The sequence below is a fragment of the Pristis pectinata genome, chromosome 22 (genome assembly GCF_009764475.1).
Source record: "Pristis pectinata isolate sPriPec2 chromosome 22, sPriPec2.1.pri, whole genome shotgun sequence".
NCBI classification, from domain to species: domain Eukaryota; kingdom Metazoa; phylum Chordata; class Chondrichthyes; order Rhinopristiformes; family Pristidae; genus Pristis; species Pristis pectinata.
Window position 1 is genome coordinate 21,827,482 of NC_067426.1, and position 14,989 is coordinate 21,842,470.

The window sequence follows — 14,989 nt, forward strand, 5'->3', positions numbered from 1 at the left end:
GCCCTTCCCTATTTTTTTCGCTATTGTTAAAATGAATCTCTTCCCTAGCATGTTGCACATCTCATTCAACAAGACCACCCACCATTAGAATCAGAATTCTCTGCAGAAAGGAAGCCCACAGGCCCAATGAAAGAACTAATTACTTCCACTTGCCTGTTCTTTAACAGAGCACAGCAATTACTTTTTTTTTCTTTTAAAGCAAATATCCAGTTCCGTTTTAAATGTTGCTATTGAATCTGTTCTCTCTCTCCTTTCAGACAATGCATTTCAGATCATAACAATTCACTAGGTAAAATTGAAAAATCTGCTGCCTTCACCTCTGTATTAACTTCTTCTGCCAGGAGTCTTCACCCCAGACTGCATTCTTCAGAATTCCTAACCCATTTGGACTCCTCTCTCTTGCTTCTTAATCTATTCATTACAAATGCCTGGTGTGAAATTGACTGTCTCCACTCTTCTTATGCACATTAACCTAATTCCACTGTGCAGCCTTCCACTCACTAAGCCACCTCCCCAACAACACTGCTTCCACTGCCCCACTATCTCTGCAACTTAAAACATGCTTGATTTCTACCTTTTCCTAGTTCTGATGAAAATTCATCAACTTGGAACAATCATTATTCTTCCACTTCACGGGTGCTGCCTGACCTGCTGAGTATTTCCATTATTCCCTGCTTTTATTTTAAAATAGAAATTGTCCTCAGTTACTCCCTGACATTTTTCTTATTTTCATACAGACGGAGACTTTTTTCCAGGGTGACCATGACTAATACGAGGAGACATAATTTTAAGGTGATTGGAGGAAGGTATAAGGGGGATGTCAGGGGTAAGTTTTTTACACAGGGAGTGGTGAGTGCATGGTGCATGGAATGCACTGCCGGCAGAGGTTGTGGGGGCAGATTCATTAGGGACATTTAAGAGACTCTTAGACACATGAATGATAGAGAAATGGGGGTGGGGGTGGGGGGGGTAGTATGTGGGAGGGAAGGGTTAGATGGATCTTAGAGCAGGATAAAATATCGGCACAACCTTGTGGGCCAAAGGGCCTGTACTGTGCTGTACTGTTCTATGTTTATGATAAACTTTTGTACTCTGGCTACTTTTGTCATCCAACTAGTAGAGATAGTGTCCACACCTACCTGCTTTATGAAAATCCTTTTCGATTATGAACACCTCAATTAAATGACCACTTAGCCTAAGAGAACTTCAACATCAACTTCCATTTATACAGAAACTCCAGTGTAGCAAACAGTTCTTCTCAAGAGCACTATTAAACAAAAAAAAAGGCAGCAGTCCACAGAAGGAGATATTAGGAGAGTTGGCCACATGCTTGATCAAAAGGATAGCTTTAAGTGAGATGTATTAAAGAGAAAAGAGAGGTAGAGATGCAGAGGTTGGTAAATTGGTAAATTGGTTTATTATTGTCACATGTACCAAGGTACAGTGAAAAACTTGTCTTGCATACCATCCATACAAACCATTTCATTACAACAGTGATTTGAGGTAGTACAAGATTTTGGTAGAGAATTCCAGAGCTTAGGGCTTCAGCTGAAAGCATGGACCATGGACTTAATATCTCTATTTTTCTTCATTTCATCTGCTAACATCACTCCTTCATTCCTCAGCACCTTCAACAGTTCCCTGCTCTGCATCATATCCTCTCCATCAATCAGAAAATTTTGTGCTGCTTCTGTTTCTTATTCCAAACTTACCCTTATCTGTTGGTTTCTGCTTCACTGCTGGATTTTATCAATAATCAGTTCTCACCTGGAGACATTCATTGAAAAATGAACTCCCGTGATGACTCATTTGTCATCAAGTCTACTCATTGTCCTACTATTCTGATAACACATAGTCTTTTCCCTTCTCAACTCACAAACCCATGAACTAACTAATAAGTTAAGTGCATATTCTTATTCAAGAGTCACTCACTAAGTATCCCTTTGTTTTTGCAAGATAAAAATTTGTCTTATAGCAAAAGAGTAAGGGGTGAGTGCGTGTGAATTACAGGTCAATTCAGCAGTGAAATGGAGCTGGGTGGGCTGGGGGCTACAGTGAGCAAGTTACTTAACTATTATTTGTACCCTTTTCTTAAACAATTGCACATTTAACCAGCTTGCCAACATCATGTTGTATAGTGACGTTTAGCATTTGCCACTGTCTGGCCTGTCAACAGTATGCCAGTTCTTAGAAAAATCATAAAACTGCAGATGCTGGAAGTCTGAAATAAAAACAGAGAGTACTGGAAATACTCAGCAGGTCAGGCAGCATCTGTGGAAAGAGAAACAGAGTTTTATGTTTCAGTTTGAAATCTCTGCATCAGAAAGAACTCCCTTATGAAGCGTCTTTGATCTGAAACATTAACTTCCTCTCTTTTCACAAATGCTGCCTGACCCGCTGAATGTTTCCTGCATTTTCCATTTTATGCTAGTTCTTATCCATGCTCAAGGATCTACTTGGCACTTTGACCATGTAATAGCAGATTTGGGAAAGAATGATTATTTGAAAGATGCACCATCATGGACTCATCTCTCCCAAGCACAAGCATAGAGATTGGCACTTGATTGAGTTAAAGCAGTTTGGAGGCCCCTGGTGTGAGCAGAAGCTGGGTCTAGTAGCTCAGGCAACCCATCAGCTAGTTTACCATAGGGAAAACCCATTTCCAAGCTCTGATGAAGGGAAGAGATAGACTGACTTCAGGGGCTCAGCCTTCAAAAGAAAACTCCCTTTTTGCATTCAAGTAAATGAAGGACTAAAATGTTGCCCTGCCGTAACAGCAGATTTGGGCAAATCTGCTTCCAACTTGTGTGCTATTCTGTCACAGGGCAAAAGCATTTTATTGTCTACCACACAATGTGTCCTCACCTCAGTGTCAGCTGCACACCAGGAGTTCTCCTGGAACCTCAAACTGCATTCATTTGAACTCCGTCTCCTGTGCACACCAACCCTGTCTCTAATTTGACAACATGTCCAGAGTTTCAAAGGCATCACTGATCTGCCCCAGTGTGTTCTCTGAGATCAGTAGAAATGTTGAGCTGGAGCTCTTTGGGAGTACCACTTTGGGAGTGACCCATGGGGCTATTTCTTCAAGATGTCAGTATAACTCCTCCTTTGCTTCCCCTCAGCTCGTACCTGTGATGCTAACAAATCGGATATAACAGACTGTCCTGGCAATAACTAAGTACTGCATTCTTCAGCTGGATTCACTCAGACTTGACCAGCCAGAGGTTGAAAAGCACCTCAAGGATCCTGAAGTGAGCATCAACAGCCTTTCACCAGTTATGCCAAACGCTCATGTCAGTCCCATGATGAACAGCATGGTGAGTTAATATTATTTTGACATTAAAGAACTGACTTTATCTCAGTTGCTATCTTTGACTGCTATATAGCTTCATATAATGTTATATCTGCATTGTCAGGATATAATACATTTTAGCCATTGAATATTTAAATTTTCTGAAATGCAGGAGGGCAATGAAGGTGGTCTGTGTAATTAACTCAGAAGGAGAGGGTGTATTATTTTCTGGGAAGTGATGGAGAAATCATCTTACCCCTGGACCTCTAGCTTCTGTATTTTGTCGAGGCATTCCCTCTTCTGCTCTTTCCTTTTTACCCAAGTCTTCTCCATCAGATGGATGAACTCCTTCTACCTTTTTTTTCCTGAGTCCACAGGCCCTTTGGCTTACACGATTGTTCAACATGCATTGTTGCACTATTGTGAACACCCAGACCTCTCCAAGTACCTAAACAATTGTTACCATAGCCGTCTTATGTGTTCAATAATCATTCCTTGGCTTGTGATTGTATTGGATTAATATGTATGGGTTATAAAAGGACTTCATCAGCCATATTTAGGAAGCACTAGTTCTTTCGCAGCCATCCTCTGGCATCCCTTGATGGTTGGTGTGGTACAGAAATGATTGACTGGTGCAGGATGTAGGTGCTGTGACAGACCTGGTGCAGACCTTATTATTCTGTAATAGCGATCACTGACCAATAACACATTGATTGAGTGAAATCCTTTCCCCTGTCAGTGAATGCTCCTGGCTGGTCTTCCTGTGTCTTGAAGGCTATATGTGCCCAGTGTATATACAAGTGAAAGCAGCTGCAGCAAAATCCCTGGAAGTCTTTCACTGGGGCCCAATATTACGTCAAAGGTCCTGATTCACAGAATCCATAGTTGCACACTTTCATGAAACACTCCCTGCTTTTGTCAGTCATCTCAATTCCGTAAAAAGGTGAACAACTAAAAGTAGATATAGAACAGCCATTCTCTGGCAATCCTTGATGGTTGGAATAGTAGAGAAATGGCTGACAGGCAGAGGATGTAAGTGTTGTGACAGACCTGGTGCAGACCTGTATTATTCTGTAATCACGATCACTGACCAACAACTCATGTATTTTGTGGAAAAATGTGAACAGTTAAAAGCTGTTATAAAAATGGCATAAACAGGATGTTAATTTCTCCATTCAGTTTTAACTAACCCCTTCCCCCATTATTGGCAGGTTGAGAGAATTAGATGTCCCTCTAAACATTTACTTGGAGCTAGCAATTTCATTTTATTTATGCTTCATCTGAGTTGTAGCCTTTATAAATGCTGTAATCTAACAGAGCAAATGATAATTTTAAACATTCTGCCCTAATTCAAAGGAATTAATTTTAGGTTTATAAAGTAGCAGCAAAGTTGTAAGTATGTGGGAGCTATCAGCACAAAAGTAGAAGTGTTCCACTTGGTGGAGTCTTTGTGTGCCTAGATCAGAACAGCTAAAGGTACTCAGCAGGCCAGGAGCATCTGTGGAGAGAGAAACAGAGTTAATTTTTCAGGTCAAAGACCCTTTGTTGGGGGAGTTCAACCTGACCAAGGGCCACAGACCTGAAACATTAACCCTGTTTCTCTTTTCATGTGTGTTGCTTGACCTGCTGAGTGTTCCCAGCATTTTCTGTTCTTATTTTAAATAAAATTAAACTTGATGATATGATAAACAGGTTCATTATTCACTTGATGCATACATGTAGAAACAATGTTTTAAAATCATGCGGTCTGGAGCCAAATGATCCTGGCAGAACCTAAAGCTCGTTGAGTAAGGATGACTTGATAACATTGTTAATATTAACTTCCATCACTTTGCTGATGATTAGGAATAAACCAGTGGATGTAATTGGCCAGACTGTATCTGTCCTATTTTATGTGGGGCAGGTTTACCCGGGCAATTTTCCACTCTGCTGTGCAGGTTTCAATGCTGTAGTTATTCTGGAACACCTTCATTAGAGTTATGACTAGCTCTGGAACATGACTGTGCAGTATCATATCCAGGATGTCAGATTCCAGGTCTATATTGTATCTGGAACACTCAGAAGATACTTGGTATCACATAAAGTCAATAGAATTGACTGAAGAATGGCTTCTTTCATCAATAAAACCTCAGGTAGAAGCAAAAGGGGATCATTGGCAGCTCTGGCTGAAGATAGTTGTGAATGCTTCAACTTTTTGCAGTCAGATGTTGGGCTCCACCATCACTGAGAATGGGAGTCTCCTCCATCTGTTATTGGCATAACTCTCCACCAGCACACAAAACTGGTCATGACAGGTCTGTGGAACTTTGATCTGATCTGTTGGTTGTGGAGCCATTTAGCTCTGCACACTGCTTCTGCTGTTTAATTCTATAATGTAGCTTCACCAGGTTGGCACCTCATTTTTGATAAAAATGCTGCACCTGGCAGGCTGTTCTGCTTTCCTCAATGAACGAGGTTTGTTTGCCTGGTTTTATGGTAACATTAAAGTGAGGGATGTGCCTGACTATGATACTTTCAGCTGATGGCCCAACATCTTCTTTATGCCCCAGTTTTAAATTGTGAGATTAATTCTGAATCTATCCAATTTTACATGGCAATTGTGCCACACGACATAGAGGATTATCCTCTATATGAGGACAATATTTTGTTTCCACAAGCACTCCTACCAGTACTGTCATGAACCATAAGACCATAAGATATAGGAGCAGAATTAGGCCATTCAGCCCATTGAGTCTGCTTCACCATTCATTTTTGTTTTTTTGTTTTGACCCCATTCTTCCACCTTCTCCCCATAACAGATGTGTCCGTGAATGATGGGTGAATGAGGGTTAAGTCAAGTAGATTTTTGCTCATGTTGTTTGACCACTTGCCACAGGTCCAGTCTAAGTCCTTCAGAAATCAGCTACCTCAGTAAGAAGTGGAACCCTAAGCCCATCTTAGTGGTAGACATTAAAGTCTCCTGCATTGCCTTTGCTCCAGTGTACAGTGTTCAAAATGGAGAAGTACTGATTCATCAGCCGAAGGAGGATGGTAGATGGTTTCAGGCAAACATGGGTTGTTTCCTTGCCCCTGTTTGGCTGAAGCCATGAGATTTCGTGGGGTACAGAGGTTTTGTTGAAGACTTCCAGGGCCACTCCCTCCTGACTGCCACCTCCGGTGAGTCTGTCCTGCCAGTGAGATGGGACATCCCCAGGAATAGTGATAGGAGAGTCAAGGGCATTGGTTGATAGGTCTGTATTCCTGAAAATAAATGTTTTAAAGGTAAATGTTTTATTGACAAAACTTAACTTTGCTTTTCATGTAAGTATAATTAAGTAATTATAATTGCATAATTTGCATATTAATGTACAATATTGGATTAGATTGTTTTCTGTCACAAAGTCAGAAGATTGTGGAATTTAGCCTACTCAAAGACCCGAGCACTTGATTTAGGATGATAATCCATTGCTGGGGACGTACTGCTTTGTTGTTGTCAATTGGTTATTCACGTCTCTAGTGTTTGAAAGGCTTACTGCATTGAAATGGCCACCAGATTATTTGCCTGCATGATAATAGCTATTGCACATCAAAGCACTTCATTGTAAACCACTTGTATCTGAGAAATCATTAAATAACAAATTTATGCAGAAAATTGCCCCAAACTGTTTCACAATTGGAGTCAGAACCGGTCAGAAGTGAGAGAAAACACAGAAAGAATAGGTTTCCAAAATAGAATGAGAAATAGCAATAAAGAATGGGAGAAAGGGTGAATTCCAGAGTGATTTGATATATTGGTTGTGTTAAAAGCTCTGCCGAAAATGGTGCAGCGAAGAAGACTGAGTGGTGTGAGGATGTGGGGGGTGAGGAGGGGATGTGACAGCAAGATATGGTGGAAATCAAGCTAATAAACATTTAATAAACTGTACTGTATTATTAGAAGGTACACGTTATGAAAATAAATTATTTAGCAACTAAACGTCTCAGGTTTCTCAGACTACTTTTAAAAGACCACAGATGCCTAAAAGAGAGGCAGCCATGAACAATCTTCTACTCGACTATTAGAATTAAACAAGGTGAGTCACACAATGGTCATTATTCCAGCTCTGGAGCATTTTGAGTCTCAAATAAAACTGAAAATATGCTTTGCAGCTGCCTTAGCTCAAAGTAAACACCAGAGTGTTTCTAATAGTGTAAAAATGTTTCCCTAGAAATTCCAGTGCCTACTAAGGGGTGTATTAGATGGGAAAAGTGCTAGGGTGCCAATAACTGTTTTGGTTGTTGGCCTTCCAGTGAAAATTAGTGTTGGTACTGGTTTATTATTGTCACTTGTACTGAGGTACAGTGAAAACCTTGTATGGCGTACTGATCATACAGGTCAATTCATTATACAGTGCAGAAACATTGAGTTAGTACAGAGTGCATTGAGGTAGTACAGGTAAAAATGATAACAGAGTACAGAGTAAAGTATCACAGCTACAGGGAAATGCACTGCAGGTAGACAATAAGGTGCAAGGTCATAACAAGGTAGATTGTGAGGTCAAGAGTCTATCTCATCATATAAGGGTACAAAGACTCGAGGCCTCAGGCACAAGTGATTGGGCAGTACACTTTCTCTGAACCAAAACTGTGCTGTCCAGTCCTCCTCTCAGAGATCAGAAGTCATTGGGCACAGCCCAAGTCTATCCCAACCATTAAGCACTCACATTTACACTAATCTAACCCTAACTCATTTTATTTTCCCAACATTCCCATCAACTTCACTCCCTCTACCCCTGCTCTGGATTTTACCACTCACCTACACACTAGCAGCACATTATGGTGGTCAATTAACTTTCTAACCCACACATGTTTGGGATCTGGGAGAAACTGGAACACTTGGAGGAAAGTCACGTGCTCACAGGAAGAATGTACAAACTCCACAAAGAGGACATGGGCTAACCAGCATTTGACTAGTTGCCTCAGAGGAGATCAGAGAGTCACTTTCACAGAAGGTATCTTCAAGTCAGGGAGCACAGAGTGGTGGTTGAGGGATGCGCTGGAGACCTGGGTAGGTACACTGTGGAGGGTGGTGGGACTTGAAGGATGAACAGTAAGTAATTGGCTTAGCTGAAAGGCATTCTAATCAGACACAGGACTGAGAAGCCAGGTTGACCCAGGACTGGCTGTTGCTGGGATAACCTGATACAGTTTCCTCTGCAATGCTCCAAAAAGAGCATTAAATGGCAACCAATGTCATCTCAGAGATCACTTCTTGCCAGGTAGTGCCTAACTGAATTTCTGGAGTGACACAAAATGAGTTGGAAACGTTTAATACTGTCTTTTATTTCAGAAAAAAAAACATTTTTTTACAGTTGCATAAGGCTGTAAAAAACAGCTAGGTCATAATTCTATGCTTTTAGTAATGATATATGAAAGTGCTAGAACTAAACATTTTGCCTTGTTCATCTCACATTATGTCTCAGCATGTAAGAGCAGTGAGTAGCTGAGCCACTGGGCCAGAATGCATGTGAGAACATGGGGTCCACTTTCATATTCACACAGCAAATGCTCAGAAAGATGTATTCTGGAGGATTTGGAAGAAAGCCAGAAAGCAGCTACCTGCACAGTACGAGGCAAGACCAGTGGATTGTGGCAGAGTAATAGAAAGAACTTGTTGTATATGATGCCAATGGAAGAATTGTTATTGCTAAGTGCATCTATATTTAATATGAGGGAGAGGAGGTGTTAGTGTGCTAAGGGTTTTCCACCCTGAATTAGTAGAATGAAATTGTCTTTCCCTACTTTAAGACAGCAATATCATGAAGCCACTTCCAACATTGTCTTCAAGCAGGCAACACATTGCTGATGGTTATTACTTCCTGGCAGACGTTGGATAACTTTGCTGAGAGTTCTATCATGTTTGACCTCAAAGAATCTCTCTTTCTGAGTCTCACTTTATCATAATTTCAATGTCCTGGCCTGAAAATTTAGATGTTCTCTGTTGGTGTATTGTTCCATCCAGACATTGTACACCCAAAACAATTGCTATCTTCCAAAGACCATAGCAATGGCCTCAGGCTGTTTGTGGATGTTTATAGAATGGTAAGGGGGACAGGGTTGTGAGGGAAGGAGTTAGAATGTGTTGTGTTTGTGCAAGTTGACCAGTTGACAGTAATATATCAAAGTACTAAAGTCCAGAGCAGGTGTAGGGATGGATGGGGAAAGAGGGGTGGAGGGGGAGGCATGGTACTTGCGGGTCCAAAGTTCCACTGTCCCTGATCAAACCCCATCATTATTAACAATTTAAGCTGTTACAAGCTTTTAAACTGTGCAAATGGCACCCAGTTTCTTGTCATACCTTGAGCAACTCCCTGTAAAGGGTGTTCCCAAAGGTGAAAACTTACCTGTGTTATGCAAATAACATGGAACAATTTATCTGCATGTGCTATGACTTTGCGACAGCTTAGAAGAATGAGACATGATTTTATTGGGGCATATTTGATTTTGAATGTTCTTAACAGGATGGATGTTATGACTTGGTGGGGGAATCCAGAACCACAGAGCATGTTCTAAGGATAAAAGAACACCCACTTAAGGTGGAGATGTGGAGGAATTTCTTCTCTCGGATGCTTATGAATCTTGATAGTCCTCTACATCCAAGAGCTATGAATGCAAGGTCATGTTCAAGCCTTAGATCTTTCACCACAGGGGATCAAGGGTTATAGGGATCTGGCAGGAAAGTGGGTAGAGGACAAACCATCTACTGAATGCTGGAGCAGGCTTGAGGGGTCACCTAGCTTACTCTTGCTCCTTTTTTTATGATCTCCAGATATGCATTTCAAAAAGTATATTTTCCAATATTCAAAGTTGGTCCAGAACTTTTCATTCTGCCTTCATTCAAGAGCTAATTACTTCCAACAGAGATCATGATACCAATCAGCACTGGGAGTTCTGGCCAGTTTTACTGCAATGACCCCAGTGTTACTCAGGCTAGCTGTAGTCTCTCTCTGATCTTTCTGGCTGAAATCAGTTAACTGTATAAATAGAGAATTGTGCCTGACACTATCATGATCTGCAGTGGTATTGGTATTGGTTTATTATTGTCACTTGTACTGAGGTACAGTGAAAAGCTTGTCTTACAAACCGATCGTATAGGTCAATTCATTACACAGTGCAGTTTCATTGAGTCAGTACAGAGTGCATTGATGTAGTATGGGTAAAAACAGTAACAGTACAGAGTAAAGTGTCACAGCTACAGAGAAAGTGCAGTGCAATAAGGTGCAAGGTCACAACAAGGTAGATCGTGAGGTCATAGTCCATCTCACTGTATAGGGGAACCGTTCAATAGTCTTATTACAGTGGGGTAGAAGCTGTCCTTAAGTCTGGTGGTACGTGCCCTCAGGCTCCTGTATCTTCTACCCGATGGAAGAGGAGAGAAGAGAGGATGTCCCGGGTGGTGCATGTGGATATGTGGATAAATGCTGTCTGAGCAGGGGGCCCTGGAAATAGTTACTGTACACAGAGCTATGGATGGATAATTAGTATCATTGTCACTAGCTCCATATTCCTCCTTTCCACACTTCCTTAAAATCACTTTGTAGAAGCAAAGAATACCATGAAGACCTTCACACTACCACTCCCTATGCTTCCTCAGACCCGTCCCCTCTGCTAACCCTGCATTTCCCCAGTATTCATCCTCTCCTTTATTACACATTCACTCCCATTACTGACCTTATTTCTTTCCATCTGAGTTGGCTGGTCAACCGTTTTCTCTTTCTTGAACTACAACTTACCTCACCTGTAGCCTCCCATCCACTCCTCTATCCCTCTTTATCTCCCCTACAGCAGTTAGCAAGGGACCTTCCTCTCTCTGCCTCCTTTCTCTCCCATCCCCATAATCCAATAGCAACAAACAAAATGCTGGAGGAGCTCGGGGGGGTCAGGCAGCATCTCTGGAGGGAAACGGACAGTTAATGTTTCAGGTCGACACCCTTCATCTGGACTGAAAGATAGAGGGGAGATAGCCAGATACTAATGAAAAGTCTCAACCCAAAATGTCAATTGTCCATTTCCCTCCACAGATGCTGCCTGACCCGCTGAGTTCCTCCAGCATTTTCTTTGTTGATCCAGTTTCCAGCATCTGCAGTTCCTTGTGTCCCCATCATCCAAAACGTCTTCCCAGAGACATCAATATAACGAAAATTCAATCAGAAATTCTGATTCCTGTAACCAATGCAGCAGAAATAGAGAGGCTGAGAAAGATATGGAGAGAAAGACACAAAGAGAAAGAAAAACAAGTGTATTCTGTCCATCTTCTAAGTGAAATATATTTAATTACAAAATTTTGAATTTTTTGGACCAAGTATGTTAGTCATTAACATTATTGGCGTCTAATTCTAAATTTGACAGATTTTTATGAAAATTAGTGAAACATTTCGATTTTTATGACATTGTGGTAGCTTTAGTTGGCATTTTATTTGGTATTGGCCCAAAAATCATCAAATTGGTTACTAGTCCAGTACCACCACCACCACCAAGATACCTCACATTATTACAGAATGAAAGGTTAGTGCTCAGGATAAAGGAATGCCAGTTTGTGTTTATGATTACAGAATTTAATAGGCCAGTACTTAACATTACAATATTATTTATTTGACTTTTGTACTTCAAGAATAATGACCAATGAAGTGTATTGCATATTATATAATGACTGCTATATCATGGGAATATTGGCTAATAATTCATATTACATGATTTCTGGCAGTTGTTTTATACAATAGTATTATTATTTCCAATTTATATTGTATTATTTTTCATTGATCTTTGGTTGGGTATTGGCTATTGTTTTGTAAGATAATTACTATTCAGTTTGTTTTATTTTGCAGAAAATATGCTCATTTTTTATATGAATGAGGATTAGCATTTTATGTAACAGGGATGAGGTATTGTTGATTGATCATTTTTATGACAAGGTAACTGACTGATTACATTAACATGAGTAATTTTTGTATTATAGAATTATTGGTTGGTCTTTTATAATGCAGGATTATCTACTTTTTGAATTTGGTGATTATTGCCATTTTATATAATAGGAAAAATGTCTAAGTTTTATTTCATATGAATATCAGTCATATGAATATTGCATATTTATTAACTAAATAGTTAGTTACTATTGCTAGTAACTAGTGAATTACTGACGGTTGTTTTTATTTTGCGCTTGATTTATTGTTGCTTCTGCCTCATCATTACTGGTTTGATTTTTACATCACAAGATAATTAGCTTCTGCTTTATAATAATGAAATATTGACCAGTGATTAATATTACAGAACAGAAAAGATTGTTGCTTAGTTTTACTGGGTTAATATTATAGCTCTAATTCTACAAAACTAATTTTTGCACGACGTGATTTGTGGGAAGTAAGAATCTGAATTATAAGCAGTAATCTTGATATCTGAAATACATATTCCAAATATAGTTAGTACAATCAGTTTTACTAACCATCAAAATTATTGGTTATAATTTTTCAGGATTATTTGATGCTGTATATATTTTAGGAATGCTTGTATTTAGGGCTGCATTTTAAAAATTGATGGTGGTTGATAAATATTTCAGTGTTATTTGCAGTTTTCATCTGACCCGCCCAAGTCTAAGAAAATAGAATGGTGTTTTTGTCTGTTTTCTTTCCACATTTCAGGAAGACTGCATTGTTTTTATTGATTAATATTATTTTATTTTTACATTATAACTATTAACTGGGGACATAGCATTGTCGACTGTTGTCCAATTTATTGGAATTATTGCTTGGCGATTTATACTCACAATTACTGACAGGTTTTCGTGTGGCACGCCTCTGTGTAAAATAACATTTCGTCAGAAGGACTATTGCGTGTTCCATATATTAAAAAGCCATGTTTTTTTTCAACCAGATATTATAATCGTTGATATGGCTCTACCTAGGTACATAGATTGACAGATAACGGGCAATGCCTTAATTACCCAATAGCTTAATTATTTTAATACATTCGAAATACTAACGTTTAAGTTCTCAGAATTTGCAACAGTTTTACTGGTACGTTTCCTCGCTGGAGAGAATGGTAGTATCGGGATTGATGGCGGGTGTTTCACTTGTAACACTTCAGACAGACTATTAGGAATGCAAACTACACCTCCGGAGGAACCATGGCAACCGAGCCACCAGCCCTTCTCATATTCTGGGCAATTTTAAATAAAGAAGATTGGTTGCTGACGATACTATGGTATAATACCATTAACCCGATTGTCACTCGGTGAGAAAAATGATTTTTATGTCATAAATTCTAGATTTTGGCCTGGTATGTATCTCCTACTGAAGAATGCAGTCGAACAGACAAATCGCATGGTTCTAACAGAAAGAGGGATCCCCAGTTCTCTCACATATCACCAGCCTTTCTCCAACAGGACAGCAGAGAAGGCGGAGGAGAGAGTGACAACAGGACGCAGCCAGAACGCCAGGCGAACAAAATACAACCGTGCCCAGTCACAGGTTGACATGTCTGACCAACAGGCATTCTACCGGAAGGTTGGGCGATTCAGGCTGTGAATCAGACCATGACTAAGGGAATAATCCGTAACTCGGCTGGTTTGTAATAGGACATTTCTGATGTCCACGGTTCATTTCTCGCCACACACGTGCTTCGGGCACCATTACCCTAGCGTGAGGCTGAGATTCTTTTATGTCCTCTGCATATTTGATTATCGCAATTGATTACATCGCCGACCGCGCGTCCTGGTATCATTTAACACCAACGATTAAATGAAGCATTTGATACAGATTGAGAGCGTGGGCTGAGAGCAGCTCGCTCACGACCCACATTCTCACCCCGTTCAAAGCCATTTCTTACCAGCGACTCTGACCACGGCTCTCTCTGCCGGGTCCAACACCGACTCCTGGCTTTGCCTTTTGGACCGCTGATGCTTAGAAAGGTTCCAGGGCAGAGTGTCGCCTGGACACGGGGACAGGCTTCCCGATCTCTCGCTCACACTCTCTTCGTCGGAAGAAGACATCGGGAGGGAGGAAGGAGGTCGCAGTCCTCTCTTGTTCCCCTTTCACACAATGATCCGGGGGAAGCAGCAACACTCCCTGTGCAGGATAAAAAGAAAGCGAGATCGTCCGTCTCCTTTAAATGCCTTCGGTGAAATAAAACGCCGAAACACCCTTGCTGCTCCCGACCTGCAGAGATGTAGGTTCCCAGCCCGAGTTGTGGACTGGTGTGGAAGACACCAGTTGTCTTCTGTGTACACCGTGGATGGACCTATGACTCTGCAATGGCTGTCACTAAATATCCGCCGATTGCCATTTATTCTCTAAAACCAGGCAATCCAGGCGTGGAACCCCCACTGCAAATCTCCTCCTGTATCAGCAGTTTCAGACACCGCCTCCGATTACCCCGGCGCGGTACCAAGATGAAGCGAACTGGCAGAATTTCTGATTTTTCTGTTTAGAATTCCTGGCCTTTTCCCCTCCCTTCCCAAACGCCCTCAACTCGCAATGAGAGAGAGCGAGAGAGAGCGAAAGGGAGATTACTGCTAGCGGCAAGAAAAACACGGATTATCTCCGCGCATCATAACCTTAGACTGGTCCGTTCTGCCTCCACACAACCCGGATTGGTCCAGACTAGCGGCGTTACTCATTCATTTTATATTAATCACCTTCCTTTTATTTTATTAAATGTTATTGCTGTAACATAATCCCAATC

General features: G+C 40.8%; 1 protein-coding gene across 7 annotated transcripts in view; it reads right to left on the reverse strand.

The window, feature by feature from the left end:
* The window catches only part of macf1a (microtubule actin crosslinking factor 1a), a 426,068-nt gene extending 411,512 nt beyond the window's left edge, over window positions 1-14,556 (reverse strand). For 4 of the 7 annotated variants that reach the window (XM_052036540.1, XM_052036543.1, XM_052036536.1 and 1 more), the window contains exon 1: window positions 14,135-14,556. In XM_052036540.1, coding sequence (XP_051892500.1) covers window positions 14,135-14,297 — 163 coding nt within the window. In that variant the 5' untranslated portion in view covers window positions 14,298-14,556. The remainder of the gene's footprint in view (window positions 1-14,134) is intronic. The other 3 variants (XM_052036542.1, XM_052036541.1, XM_052036539.1) reach the window with 1 other exon arrangement.
* Between the last annotated feature and the right edge of the window lie 433 nt (window positions 14,557-14,989).